The sequence below is a fragment of the Taurulus bubalis genome (assembly GCF_910589615.1).
Source record: "Taurulus bubalis genome assembly, chromosome: 7".
NCBI classification, from domain to species: domain Eukaryota; kingdom Metazoa; phylum Chordata; class Actinopteri; order Perciformes; family Cottidae; genus Taurulus; species Taurulus bubalis.
This window is the reverse complement of record NC_136595.1, coordinates 28,016,704-28,033,016: the sequence shown is the minus strand read 5'-3', so window position 1 is coordinate 28,033,016 and position 16,313 is coordinate 28,016,704. Positions and strand designations below refer to the sequence as shown.

General features: G+C 38.1%; 1 protein-coding gene across 1 annotated transcript in view; it reads right to left on the bottom strand.

Moving 5' to 3' along the window:
• The window catches only part of nhsa (Nance-Horan syndrome a (congenital cataracts and dental anomalies)), a gene marked incomplete at both ends in the record, with an annotated part of 58,040 nt that overhangs the window by 9,596 nt on the left and 32,131 nt on the right, over positions 1 to 16,313 (bottom strand). Inside the window, 2 exons of the mRNA XM_079220873.1 lie at positions 1,093 to 1,193; positions 1,410 to 1,562. Of these exons, the coding sequence (XP_079076999.1) occupies positions 1,093 to 1,193; positions 1,410 to 1,562 (254 nt within the window). The remainder of the gene's footprint in view (positions 1 to 1,092; positions 1,194 to 1,409; positions 1,563 to 16,313) is intronic.

The window sequence follows — 16,313 nt, the reverse complement described above, 5'->3', positions numbered from 1 at the left end:
TATGAACTGTGAAGAGATGATGATCAACATGTCGTTACCTGAGTAGAAGCGTCTCTAACGAGCAGCTTGAGGACGAAGAACACAAACAATTCACTTCAAAATGAATCAAATACAATCTAACAAAACTATTCAAACATTTATATTCAAGCCTAAATATGAGATTAAAAAAGTATCACTTTCATAAAACAAAACTAAAATGGAAAACCAACAGAATTAGTGACAACAATTAATTTTAATTGGGACAAACTTGTTTTAGGGATTCTACATTAAACTTTCACAAATATTAAAACAAAACTTTAACATTTTAAAATACTGAAAAAAGTAAAGACTAAGAAATGTCTAAAAAGTTGCTGTGAGGAACTTTAACTTAGTGATGAGTCTGGCGACCCCTGTGGACGGAAGAAGTAGTGTCCTCAAACACAGGACTATAGAGGACCAGGACTACATGAGGTCTATAGAGGACCAGGACAACATGAGGTCTATAGAGGACCAGGATTACATGAGGACTATAGAGGACCAGGACTACATGAGGTCTATAGAGGACCAGGACTACATGAGGACTATAGAGGACCAGGACAACATGAGGACTATAGAGGACCAGGACTACATGAGGACTATAGAGGACCAGGACAACATGAGGTCTATAGAGGACCAGGACTACACTGAGGACTATAGAGGACCAGGACTACATGAGGACTATAGAGGACCAGGACTACATGAGGACTATAGAGGACCAGGACTACATGAGGACTATAGAGGACCAGGACTACATGAGGTCTATAGAGGACCAGGACTACACTGATGTCTATAATGAAATAAATGAAGAAAACATTTTTAAAATTAAAAAAATATAAAAAAATAAAAGAATATACATCAAATATAATGAAAGTATTAAATGAAATGTTAATTCAATAAAATGTTTTGGAAAACAAAAAAGGAAGTTTGTGAAATGTTACGATAAGTATAACTATCATTGTATTTGGTAATATAATAATGAACACTGCACCACATTGTCTCTGCTTCCCTGAACAGTAAATATAAATATGAACATAAACATGAATATAAACATGAACATAAGGAGCGTCTCCTCACCGGCGGCTCGATCCCCTCCGGGCTCTGGGCGTACGACGGCATCGGGGGCAGAGAGATGGTGACCCGCCGCTCTCTGCTGCCCGGACGCCTCCTCTGGGGATCTGAAACAATGTCCACATGGAGACGCTGCTACCTCTGAACGCACCGGACTACAGTCACTAAACACTCTACACAGCGTACTGTCCCTTTAAGAGACACATTCAACTAAACAACAACACAAAACTAATCAAACGATGAACCGTTGACACTGTGGGTGCAGTAGCTGCAGCGCTCCACCAGGGGTCAGAGCAGCACCAGGCTGTCCTGCGGGGCCTCACCTGGCTGCGGGGCCCAGAGGCTGAGGCCGGCCTGCCGGTGCAGCTCCTCCACACAGGCCGGGCGGGTGGAGGGCCTCAGGAGGCTCCTCTGCTGGAGCCACGGGGCCCGGAAGTACGACGTCAGCTTGCTCTCCACGTCCAGGTCCGACACGGCTGAGGAGGAGACACTGTTAACATGTCTGTCTCCAGGCTTTATTAATGCATGCATGAGGTTATGAATGTGTGAACCAACCCTCTGAATATGTGAATGAATTAGTAAAGTTATATGAATGTATGAACCAACCCTCTGAATATGTGAATGAATTAGTAAAGTTATATGAATGAGGTCCAGAGGAAAACGACTCATCAGTGTGAACGGATTAATATGTTTTCAGATAAAAAAAGGAAATGTGTGAAGAAAGAATAATTATAGAATAAGAAGTGTCGGCTGTTTTAAAAACATAATAGTGGTTGTTAAGAAACAGACTTTAATTAAATTGTACGTTTATGTTTTGAGGAAGAATCTGGTGAAATAAAATGTTTCTTTGGACATTTTCGGTTATGAATAAAAATAAAAATATTTAAAAAAACAGTTGTTTTTAATTGTGAATCTTCTTTTATTTTTTCATATATATATATATATATATATATATATATATATATATATATATATATATATATATATATATATTATATTATTTAATTAGATGAAACTAAAGATAAATAGAAGATGCAATACATAAGATAAACACAGGAATAAAGAACCAATTACCAAGTGGATGCTGAGATTAAACCCCTCCCCCAAAGACAACAAGAACTCTTCCTTTGTCTCCACCTCACACACACACACACACACACACACACACACACACACACACACACACACACACACACACACACACAGACAGATAACTAGAATCTCAGAGATCTCAAAGATTACAAAAAGTCACATGATGAAGTCAAACTTTCTCAGGTTACGTTCAAACTACTTCCTGTTGGTTTTAAAATGGCCAACTTTTGCAATCTATTAAAATATTGTTACGCAACACATTAAATATCTGAATCTTTCAGACTCTTTTTTTATTAATATATAAGAACAAAAACAACTTTAGAGCAGACAATCTGTTTCCTGTTTACGCCACACGAGATTAATAATCTTCTGTAAACTCATATTCATAAACTACTTTATCACCTTCAAATAAACCTGTAGAGAAACAAGTCAAGTATTAAATGTTATAAAGAAACTAAGGTTGAATATCCTGTAAAATATTAGATTTGGCTGATAAATATTTACTCATGGAGATTTTGAACACTTCCTGTTTCTCCATAACTACCAGCCGCCCGCTGAGAGATGAACTGTTGGCCCCGCCAAAATAAAGGTCCATCTGACAACAATACCAACAACCAGTGAGCCAGACCCACATTCCACTTCCCTGTGTGTTTGGCCTCATAAACACGTCACCAATAAGATATGCGACTGCTTTGTGTTCTTCGTGAGCTCTGGTGCCGCTTTGTTCCGGTTACAGTCTCAGATATCTGGGGATCGAACCGCCGTGCCGTCTGTGTTCATGACGTCATGCCGTGTTCACCGTGTCTAACCGGCCTCACAGACCTGAAGTAAACACTTTCAGCTGTGACTTAATTACAATAAACGGATAGAAAAGATGCAGAAGTAACTTCATCGAGATGCAGACGTGGAAAAAGTCTGAATTCATGTTTTATTGTTTGTTGTTTTCTCCTCAAGACGATAAGCAAACAACCTTAGAATGTTTTCTGAATGGAGTCTGGTGCCTTCAGTGCTATGCTACGCTAACAACGTAGCTGCTGCAGCAACATTAAAACAACGTCATATAGACGTGAATATGAGAACTAGAACAACGAGAACAACAAGAACAACTAGAACAAGAAGAACAACGAGAACAACAAGAACAACTAGAACAACTAGAACAAGAAGAACAACTAGAATAAGAAGAACAACTAGAACAACGAGAACAACAAGAACAACTAGAACAACAAGAACAAGAAGAACAACTAGAACAAGAAGAACAACGAGAACAACGAGAACAACTAGAACAAGAAGAACAACTAGAACAAGAAGAACAACTAGAACAACAAGAACAACTAGAACAACAAGAACAACTAGAACAACAAGAACAACAAGAACAACTAGAACAACTAGAACAAGAAGAACAAGGAGAACAAGGAGAACAACGAGAACAAGAAGAACAACTAGAACAACGAGAACAACAAGAACAACTAGAACAAGAAGAACAACGAGAACAAGAAGAACAACGAGAACAACAAGAACAACTAGAACAAGAAGAACAACGAGAACAAGAAGAACAACGAGAACAAGAAGAACAACTAGAACAAGAAGAACAACGAGAACAAGAAGAACAACGAGAACAAGAAGAACAACTAGAACAAGAAGAACAACGAGAACAAGAAGAACAACGAGAACAAGAAGAACAAGAAGAACAACTAGAACAATGAGAACAACTAGAACAATGAGAACAACTAGAACAACGAGAACAACTAGAACAAGAAGAACAACAAGAACAACAAGAACAACAAGAACAACTAGAACAACTAGAACAAGAAGAACAACGAGAACAAGAAGAACAACGAGAACAACTAGAACAACGAGAACAACAAGAACAACTAGAACAAGAAGAACAACTAGAACAAGAAGAACAACTAGAACAACGAGAACAACAAGAACAACTAGAACAACAAGAACAAGAAGAACAACTAGAACAAGAAGAACAACGAGAACAACGAGAACAACTAGAACAAGAAGAACAACTAGAACAAGAAGAACAACTAGAACAACAAGAACAACTAGAACAACAAGAACAACTAGAACAACAAGAACAACAAGAACAACTAGAACAACTAGAACAAGAAGAACAACGAGAACAAGGAGAACAACGAGAACAACAAGAACAACTAGAACAACGAGAACAACAAGAACAACTAGAACAAGAAGAACAACGAGAACAAGAAGAACAACGAGAACAACAAGAACAACTAGAACAAGAAGAACAACGAGAACAAGAAGAACAACGAGAACAAGAAGAACAACTAGAACAAGAAGAACAACGAGAACAAGAAGAACAACGAGAACAAGAAGAACAACTAGAACAAGAAGAACAACTAGAACAAGAAGAACAACGAGAACAAGAAGAACAACGAGAACAAGAAGAACAACGAGAACAAGAAGAACAACGAGAACAAGAAGAACAACGAGAACAAGAAGAACAAGAAGAACAACTAGAACAACTAGAACAACTAGAACAACGAGAACAACGAGAACAACTAGAACAACTAGAACAAGAAGAACAAGAAGAACAACTAGAACAAGAAGAACAACTAGAACAAGAAGAACAACGGGAACAACGAGAACAACTAGAACAAGAAGAACAACTAGAACAACTAGAACAAGAAGAACAACTAGAACAACTAGAACAACGAGAACAACAAGAACAACGAGAACAACAAGAACAAGAAGAACAACTAGAACAACTAGAACAAGAAGAATAACTAGAACAACTAGAACAAGAAGAACAACTAGAACAAGAAGAACAACGAGAACAAGAAGAACAACGAGAACAACAAGAACAACTAGAACAAGAAGAACAACGAGAACAAGAAGAACAACGAGAACAAGAAGAACAACGAGAACAAGAAGAACAAGAAGAACAACTAGAACAACTAGAACAACTAGAACAACGAGAACAACGAGAACAACTAGAACAACTAGAACAAGAAGAACAAGAAGAACAACTAGAACAAGAAGAACAACTAGAACAAGAAGAACAACTAGAACAACGAGAACAACGAGAACAACTAGAACAACTAGAACAACTAGAACAAGAAGAACAACTAGAACAACTAGAACAACGAGAACAACAAGAACAACGAGAACAACAAGAACAAGAAGAACAACTAGAACAACTAGAACAAGAAGAATAACTAGAACAACTAGAACAAGAAGAACAACTAGAACAAGAAGAACAACGAGAACAAGAAGAACAACGAGAACAACAAGAACAACTAGAACAAGAAGAACAACGAGAACAAGAAGAACAACGAGAACAAGAAGAACAACTAGAACAAGAAGAACAACGAGAACAAGAAGAACAACTAGAACAAGAAGAACAACTAGAACAAGAAGAACAACTAGAACAAGAAGAACAACGAGAACAAGAAGAACAACGAGAACAAGAAGAACAACTAGAACAAGAAGAACAACGAGAACAAGAAGAACAACGAGAACAAGAAGAACAAGAAGAACAAGAAGAACAACTAGAACAACTAGAACAACGAGAACAACAAGAACAACAAGAACAACTAGAACAAGAAGAACAAGAAGAACAACTAGAACAAGAAGAACAACTAGAACAAGAAGAACAACTAGAACAACGAGAACAACGAGAACAACTAGAACAAGAAGAACAACTAGAACAACTAGAACAAGAAGAACAACTAGAACAACTAGAACAACGAGAACAAGAAGAACAACTAGAACAACTAGAACAAGAAGAACAACTAGAACAACTAGAACAAGAAGAATAACTAGAACAACTAGAACAAGAAGAACAACTAGAACAAGAAGAACAACGAGAACAAGAAGAACAACTAGAACAAGAAGAACAACTAGAACAACGAGAACAACAAGAACAAGAAGAACAACTAGAACAAGAAGAACAACTAGAACAACGAGAACAACGAGAACAACGAGAACAACGAGAACAACAAGAACAACGAGAACAACAAGAACAACTAGAACAACTAGAACAACAAGAAGAACAAGAAGAACAACTAGAACAAGAAGAACAACTAGAACAACGAGAACAACGAGAACAACTAGAACAAGAAGAACAACTAGAACAACTAGAACAACTAGAACAAGAAGAACAACTAGAACAACTAGAACAAGAAGAAAAAAGAAGAACAATGAAACAAGAACAACAACTAGAACAAGAAGAACAACTAGAACAACGAGAACAAGAAGAACAACTAGAACAACAAGAACAACTAGAACAACAAGAACAACTAGAACAACAAGAACAACTAGAACAACAAGAACAACTAGAACAACTAGAACAACTAGAACAACAACAACAACTAGAACAACAAGAACAACGAAACAACAAGAACAACGAAACAAGAAGAACAACTAGAACAAGAAGAACAACTAGAACAAGAAGAACAACTAGAACAACGAGAACAACGAGAACAACTAGAACAAGAAGAACAACTAGAACAACTAGAACAACTAGAACAAGAAGAACAACTAGAACAACTAGAACAACTAGAACAACAAGAAGAACAAGAAGAACAACTAGAACAAGAAGAACAACTAGAACAACGAGAACAACTAGAACAAGAAGAACAACGAAAAAAGAAGAACAATGAAACAAGAAGAACAACTAGAACAAGAAGAACAACGAGAACAACGAGAACAACGAGAACAAGAAGAACAACTAGAACAACGAGAACAACAAGAACAACTAGAACAACTAGAACAACTAGAACAACAACAAGAACAACAAGAAGAACAACTAGAACAAGAAGAACAACTAGAACAAGAAGAACAACGAAAAAGAAGAACAACGAAACAAGAAGAACAACGAAACAAGAAGAACAAGAAGAACAACTAGAACAACGAGAACAACTAGAACAACGAGAACAACGAGAACAACTAGAACAACTAGAACAAGAAGAACAACGAAAAAGAAGAACAACGAAACAAGAAGAACAACGAAACAAGAAGAACAAGAAGACCAACTAGAACAACTAGAACAAGAAGAACAAGAAGACCAACAAGAACAACTAGAACAACAACAAGAACAACTAGAACAACTAGAACAAGAACAACTAGAACAACGAGAACAAGAACAACAAGAACAACTAGAACAAGGAGAACAACTAGAACAAGAACAACAAGAACAACGAGAACAACGAGAACAACAAGAACAAGGAGAACAACGAGAACAACAACAACGAGAACAACGAGAACAAGAACAACTAGAACAAGAACAACTAGACCAAGAACAACTAGAACAAGAACAACCAGAACGACGAGAACGACGACAAGAACAACAAGAACAACTAGAACAAGAACAACTAGAACAAGAAGAACAACGAGAACAAGAAGAACAACTAGAACAACGAGAACAACAAGAACAACAAGAACAACTAGAACAAGAACAACTAGAACAAGAAGAACAACGAGAACAAGAAGAACAACTAGAACAACGAGAACAACAAGAACAACTAGAACAACAAGAACAAGAAGAACAACTAGAACAAGAAGAACAACTAGAACAACGAGAACAACGAGAACAACAAGAACAACTAGAACAACTAGAACAACTAGAACAAGAAGAACAAGAAGAACAACTAGAACAAGAAGAACAAGAAGAACAACTAGAACAACGAGAACAACTAGAACAAGAAGAACAACTAGAACAACTAGAACAACTAGAACAACTAGAACAACTAGAACAAGAAGAACAACTAGAACAAGAAGAACAAGAAGAACAACTAGAACAAGAAGAACAACTAGAACAACGAGAACAACTAGAACAAGAAGAACAACGAAAAAAGAAGAACAATGAAACAAGAACAACAACTAGAACAAGAAGAACAACTAGAACAACGAGAACAACGAGAACAAGAAGAACAACTAGAACAACAAGAACAACTAGAACAACAAGAACAACAAGAACAACTAGAACAACAACAAGAACAACAACAAGAACAACTAGAACAACAAGAACAACGAAACAAGAAGAACAACGAAACAAGAAGAACAACTAGAACAAGAAGAACAACTAGAACAAGAAGAACAACTAGAACAACGAGAACAACGAGAACAACTAGAACAAGAAGAATAACTAGAACAACTAGAACAAGAAGAACAACTAGAACAACGAGAACAACTAGAACAACTAGAACAACTAGAACAAGAAGAACAAGAAGAACAACTAGAACAAGAAGAACAACTAGAACAACGAGAACAACTAGAACAAGAAGAACAACGAAAAAAGAAGAACAATGAAACAAGAAGAACAACTAGAACAAGAAGAACAACGAGAACAACGAGAACAACGAGAACAAGAAGAACAACGAGAACAACGAGAACAACAAGAACAACTAGAACAACAACAAGAACAACAAGAAGAACAACTAGAACAAGAAGAACAACTAGAACAAGAAGAACAACGAAAAAGAAGAACAACGAAACAAGAAGAACAACGAAACAAGAAGAACAAGAAGAACAACTAGAACAACGAGAACAACGAGAACAACTAGAACAAGAAGAATAACTAGAACAACTAGAACAAGAAGAACAACTAGAACAACGAGAACAACTAGAACAACTAGAACAACTAGAACAAGAAGAACAAGAAGAACAACTAGAACAAGAAGAACAACTAGAACAACGAGAACAACTAGAACAAGAAGAACAAGAAGAACAACTAGAACAAGAAGAACAACTAGAACAACGAGAACAACTAGAACAAGAAGAACAACGAAAAAAGAAGAACAATGAAACAAGAAGAACAACTAGAACAAGAAGAACAACGAGAACAACGAGAACAACGAGAACAAGAAGAACAACTAGAACAACGAGAACAACAAGAACAACTAGAACAACAACAAGAACAACAAGAAGAACAACTAGAACAAGAAGAACAACTAGAACAAGAAGAACAACGAAAAAGAAGAACAACGAAACAAGAAGAACAACGAAACAAGAAGAACAAGAAGAACAACTAGAACAACGAGAACAACGAGAACAACTAGAACAAGAAGAATAACTAGAACAACTAGAACAAGAAGAACAACTAGAACAACGAGAACAACTAGAACAACTAGAACAACTAGAACAAGAAGAACAAGAAGAACAACTAGAACAAGAAGAACAACTAGAACAACGAGAACAACTAGAACAAGAAGAACAACGAAAAAAGAAGAACAATGAAACAAGAAGAACAACTAGAACAAGAAGAACAACGAGAACAACGAGAACAACGAGAACAAGAAGAACAACTAGAACAACGAGAACAACAAGAACAACTAGAACAACAACAAGAACAACAAGAAGAACAACTAGAACAAGAAGAACAACTAGAACAAGAAGAACAACGAAAAAGAAGAACAACGAAACAAGAAGAACAACGAAACAAGAAGAACAAGAAGAACAACTAGAACAACGAGAACAACAAGAACAACTAGAACAACTAGAACAAGAAGAACAACTAGAACAAGAAGAACAACGAAAAAGAAGACCAACGAAACAAGAAGAACAACGAAACAAGAAGAACAAGAAGACCAACTAGAACAACTAGAACAAGAAGAACAAGAAGACCAACAAGAACAACTAGAACAACAACAAGAACAAGAACAACTAGAACAAGAACAACTAGAACAACGAGAACAAGAACAACAAGAACAACTAGAACAAGGAGAACAACTAGAACGAGAACAACAAGAACAACGAGAACAACGAGAACAACAAGAACAACGAGAACAACGAGAACAACAACAACGAGAACAACGAGAACAAGAACAACTAGAACAAGAACAACTAGACCAAGAACAACTAGAACAAGAACAACCAGAACGACGAGAACGACGACAGGAACAACAAGAACAACTAGAACAAGAACAACTAGAACAAGAAGAACAACGAGAACAAGAAGAACAACTAGAACAACGAGAACAAGAAGAACAACAAGAACAACTAGAACAAGAACAACTAGAACAAGAAGAACAACGAGAACAAGAAGAACAACTAGAACAACGAGAACAACAAGAACAACTAGAACAACAAGAACAAGAAGAACAACAAGAACAAGAAGAACAACTAGAACAACTAGAACAACGAGAACAACGAGAACAACAAGAACAACTAGAACAACTAGAACAAGAAGAACAAGAAGAACAACTAGAACAAGAAGAACAACAAGAACAACTAGAACAACGAGAACAACGAGAACAACTAGAACAAGAAGAACAACTAGAACAACTAGAACAACTAGAAGAACAACTAGAACAAGAAGAACAACTAGAACAAGAAGAACAACGAAAAAGAAGAACAACGAAACAAGAAGAACAACGAAACAAGAAGAACAAGAAGAACAACTAGAACAACGAGAACAACAAGAACAACTAGAACAACTAGAACAAGAAGAACAACTAGAACAAGAAGAACAACGAAAAAGAAGACCAACGAAACAAGAAGAACAACGAAACAAGAAGAACAAGAAGACCAACTAGAACAACTAGAACAAGAAGAACAAGAAGACCAACAAGAACAACTAGAACAACAACAAGAACAAGAACAACTAGAACAAGAACAACTAGAACAACGAGAACAAGAACAACAAGAACAACTAGAACAAGGAGAACAACTAGAACGAGAACAACAAGAACAACGAGAACAACGAGAACAACAAGAACAACGAGAACAACGAGAACAACAACAACGAGAACAACGAGAACAAGAACAACTAGAACAAGAACAACTAGACCAAGAACAACTAGAACAAGAACAACCAGAACGACGAGAACGACGACAGGAACAACAAGAACAACTAGAACAAGAACAACTAGAACAAGAAGAACAACGAGAACAAGAAGAACAACTAGAACAACGAGAACAAGAAGAACAACAAGAACAACTAGAACAAGAACAACTAGAACAAGAAGAACAACGAGAACAAGAAGAACAACTAGAACAACGAGAACAACAAGAACAACTAGAACAACAAGAACAAGAAGAACAACAAGAACAAGAAGAACAACTAGAACAACTAGAACAACGAGAACAACGAGAACAACAAGAACAACTAGAACAACTAGAACAAGAAGAACAAGAAGAACAACTAGAACAAGAAGAACAACAAGAACAACTAGAACAACGAGAACAACGAGAACAACTAGAACAAGAAGAACAACTAGAACAACTAGAACAACTAGAACAAGAAGAACAACTAGAACAACTAGAACAAGAAGAACAACTAGAACAAGAAGAACAAGAAGAACAACTAGAACAAGAAGAACAACTAGAACAAGGAGAACAACTAGAACAAGAAGAACAACGAAAAAAGAAGAACAATGAAACAAGAACAACAACTAGAACAAGAACAACAACTAGAACAACGAGAACAACTAGAACAAGAAGAACAACTAGAACAACAAAAACAACTAGAACAACAAGAACAACAAGAACAACTAGAACAACAAGAACAACTAGAACAACTAGAACAACAACAAGAACAACAACAAGAACAACTAGAACAACAAGAACAACGAAACAAGAAGAACAACGAAACAAGAAGAACAACTAGAACAAGAAGAACAACTAGAACAAGAAGAACAACTAGAACAACGAGAACAACGAGAACAACTAGAACAAGAAGAATAACTAGAACAACTAGAACAAGAAGAACAACTAGAACAACGAGAACAACTAGAACAACTAGAACAACTAGAACAAGAAGAACAAGAAGAACAACTAGAACAAGAAGAACAACTAGAACAACGAGAACAACTAGAACAAGAAGAACAACGAAAAAAGAAGAACAATGAAACAAGAAGAACAACTAGAACAAGAAGAACAACGAGAACAACGAGAACAACGAGAACAACAAGAACAACTAGAACAACGAGAACAACAAGAACAACTAGAACAACTAGAACAACTAGAACAAGAACAACAAGAAGAACAACTAGAACAAGAAGAACAACGAAAAAGAAGAACAACGAAACAAGAAGAACAACGAAACAAGAAGAACAAGAAGAACAACTAGAACAACTAGAACAACTAGAACAAGAAGAACAACTAGAACAAGAAGAACAACGAAAAAGAAGAACAACGAAACAAGAAGAACAACGAAACAAGAAGAACAAGAAGACCAACTAGAACAACTAGAACAAGAAGAACAAGAAGACCAACAAGAACAACAACAAGAACAAGAACAACTAGAACAAGAACAACTAGAACAACGAGAACAAGAACAACAAGAACAACTAGAACAAGGAGAACAACTAGAACAAGAACAACAAGAACAACGAGAACAACGAGAACAACAAGAACAACGAGAACAACAACAACGAGAACAACGAGAACAAGAACAACTAGAACAAGAAGAACCAGAACGACGAGAACGACGACAAGAACAAGAAGAACAAGAAGAACAAGAACAACTAGAACAAGAAGAACAACGAGAACAACAACAACGAGAACAACGAGAACAAGAACAACTAGACCAAGAACAACTAGAACAAGAACAACTAGAACAACTAGAACGACGACAAGAACAACAAGAACAACTAGAACAACCAGAACAACAAGAACAAGAAGATGAAACAACACCAGTTCAACTCTTCTCTCCATTTCACGCTGAAGTCTTTCTTCTGCTTCTTTCTCATTTATTCCCACTAAGATTCACCCTGTGAACTTTCACGACCCATCAATCAACTCCTCCTCCTCACCCTCCTCTTCTTCCTCCTCCCCGGCCTGCAGGCCTGCCGGCAGGGCTGAGGAGGAGGAGGAGGAGGAAGAGGAGGAGGAAGAGGAGGAGGAGGAGGAGTCCTCTGCCTTGTAATTTCCCAGCACACCAGACAGGAGCCTTCACGCTCTCAAACACCTACAATTACCCGTCTGGGAAACACAGCAGCAGCAGATGTCAGTCATTAGGTCACACTTTGATGAAGAGGAGGAGCGAAGAAGAGTTCACGTCTTCAATGTTGAACTCTGTGTCTGAATCCTTTCACCAAAGAGGAAGCAGCTTCTAGAACACGTCTTCATCAGAAGCTGCAGCCAATCAGAAACCAGGCCAGCAGTCTGAGACATCTTCCTCCTGAAGAAGACTATGACACAACATGGAGAGATAAACCGAGGAGGAAGCTGAGGAGGAAGATGAAGAGGAAGATGAAGAGGAAGCTGAAGAGGAAGTTGAGGAGGAAGTTGAGGAAGAAGCTGAAGAGGAAGCTGAGGAGGAAACTAAGGAAGAAGTTGAGGAAGCTGAGGCGGAAGCTGATGATGAAGAGTGCGCGCGACGGAGGTGAAAGCACCTCGTCTGCAGCCTCGGGGGATGGAACACAGCGTGACCCGTAGTGCTCAGACCTCCCCCCTCCCCCCCCCCCTCCCCTGGCTCTCCACTGAGGCATCTGTTCCCCCCCCTCCACTAATGTGTTTATGGTCTGCAGAGAGGTAATAATCAGGGAGCTGTAATCTAAACCGCTGAAACAACGCGGACCAGAGAACCCCGGGGGGTCCAGAGGAATGCTGCAGGTTCCATGCCCAAGAACACGGATCAGATACCAAGAACCGGACCCCCCTCAGACCCGACGCCTCCGGGACAATCTCTCATTTAAATATAGACACGTACCGCTTAATAACAGTCACATTATGACATTTATATTCTTAAATGATGTCTTTAGAGACGTTATCCTGAGGATTCTAGTCCTCTTATCAATACTGATTATCGGTTCGGTTCCTTATCGATACTCTTTTTGCTTCTTTTTGATTATTTTGTGAGGGAAAAATGAATTAATTAAGAAATGAAGCCACATTTCTTTGTTATCATGTTAGAACAAGAAGTCCTGTAATGTTTGAGCTCTCAGCTCATCAATGACCTCGTTCAGGATCGAGGGAACAGAGTTTGATCTTTTTCAGTTCTGAAACCAAAGATAATTTTCATCGTTTATTAATCCGTTATTTTATTGATTAATAGTTTTTACCGTGACAGAGGAAAGACACAGATCAGATTCTCCTTCAAGAAGCAGGAAGTTTGATTCTGATCGTCGTGATATTATTAACGTTTTGTGATAAATCAGTAAAATGAAATGCAGCGTTGTGCTTTAAAGGAGCTGATCACTAGATCCAGAGCCTGAAACCAACAACGTTTAAAAAGGGCACCGACCAAAAGACCAAAGACAGGAAACGACCTGCGTCTCAAGAAGGAAGGAAGGAAGGAAGGAAGGAAGGAAGGAAAGAAAGAAGGAAAGAAAGAAAGAAAGAAGGAAAGAAAGAAGGAAAGAAAGAAAGAAAGAAAGAAAGAAAGAAGGAAAGAAAGAAAGAAAGAAAGAAGGAAAGAAAGAAAGAAAGAAAGAAAGAAAGAAGGAAAGAAAGAAAGAAGGAAGGAAAGAAAGAAAGAAAGAAGGAAGGAAAGAAAGAAGGAAAGAAAGAAGGAAAGAAAGAAAGAAAGAAAGAAAGAAAGAAGGAAAGAAAGAAAGAAAGAAAGAAAGAAGGAAGGAAAGAAAGAAAGAAAGAAAGAAAGAAAGAAACATCACGATGTCTTCCATGTTTCTGATATCTTCTTTCTTTAAAGGTGTTTTTAATTGATTTTAATAAAACAGAAACTGGACAGAAGAAAACATATTTTTATGCTCAAACACCAGAGAAGATATATTATAAATATTCATCTATACATATATAGTTTTAGTTTTAGTTTTGGGGGATTTATCTATCTATCTGTCTCACTATATACATTACAGACAGATTTGTTTTAAGATCTCTCTCTCTCTCTCCATCATAAATATACAATGCAGTCTTTCCTTCCCTCAGCAGCAGTCAGTTCTTTATCTGGTGGAGAAACGAGTCTATTTTTAGTGGTTTTATGTCAGTCTGTTCCTTCCTGAAGGAGACGAGACGATGACATCACCACAGCTGGAGGAGAGCGGCAGGTGTGCTCTTGTGTTTTAATTACAGAGTAAAGGTTGTGTTTCCTGAGGTCACGACACAGGAACACACAACACACAACATACAGGAACACACAACACACAGGAACACACAACATACAACACACAGGAACACACAACATACAACACACAGGAACACACAACATACAACACACAGGAACACACAACATACAACACACAGGAACACACAACATACAACACACAGGAACACAGGAACACACAACACACAGGAACACACAACACACTCATTTGTCATCAGACTGGTTTAAACGATCATATTTACTGTGATGTCATCACTTCTGTTCTCCAGCAGAGAGGAAAGAAAGAGTCTCGACCTGAATGAGAACATTCGTTTCTTTCTGTGTTTTTTCCTCGGCGGGTCAAGAGGTCGTTGACCCCGTGACCTCCGTGTGGCTCGTTATGAGCAGTAAACACAGAGTCACATGTCTAATAACAGACCTGTTTCATGTCTTCTATATTACTGCGCCGTCACAAACAGATTTTAAAGCCACACACAAATCTGACATTTTACTAATTTTGGTCGCCTGTCAATTAAATAAAATAAGATATAAATAATATACCACACCGAGCAAAAGGTAAACTTCCACTTGAACATCAGAGCGTCATCAACGTGACTGTTTAGGAACGACGTCATCGCCACCGCATTGCATTGTGGGATCCCGTGTGTGTATGCTGCCATATTTCACCATAAAATAGTACCGTAAAATGTACGTGAACATCAAGGGCTAACGCTCGCTGCTGTCGCTCGCTGCTAACACTCGCTGCTAACGCTCGCTGCTAACGCTCGCTGCTAACGCTCGCTGCCAACGCTCGCTGCCAACACTCGCTGTTAACGCTAGCGGCTAACACTCGCTGCCAACACTCGCTGTTAACACTCGCTGCCAACACTCGCTGTTAACACTCGCTGTTAACACTCGCTGTTAACGCTAGCGGCTAACACTCGCTGCCAACACTCGCTGTTAACACTCGCTGCCAACACTCGCTGTTAACACTCGCTGCTAACACTCGCTGCTAACACTCGCTGCCAACACTCGCTGTTAACACTCGCTGTTAACACTCGCTGTTAACACTCGCTGCTAACACTCGCTGTTAACACTCGCTGCCAACACTCGCTGTTAACACTCGCTGTTAACACTCGCTGTTAACACTCGCTGTTAACACTCGCTGCTAACACTCGCT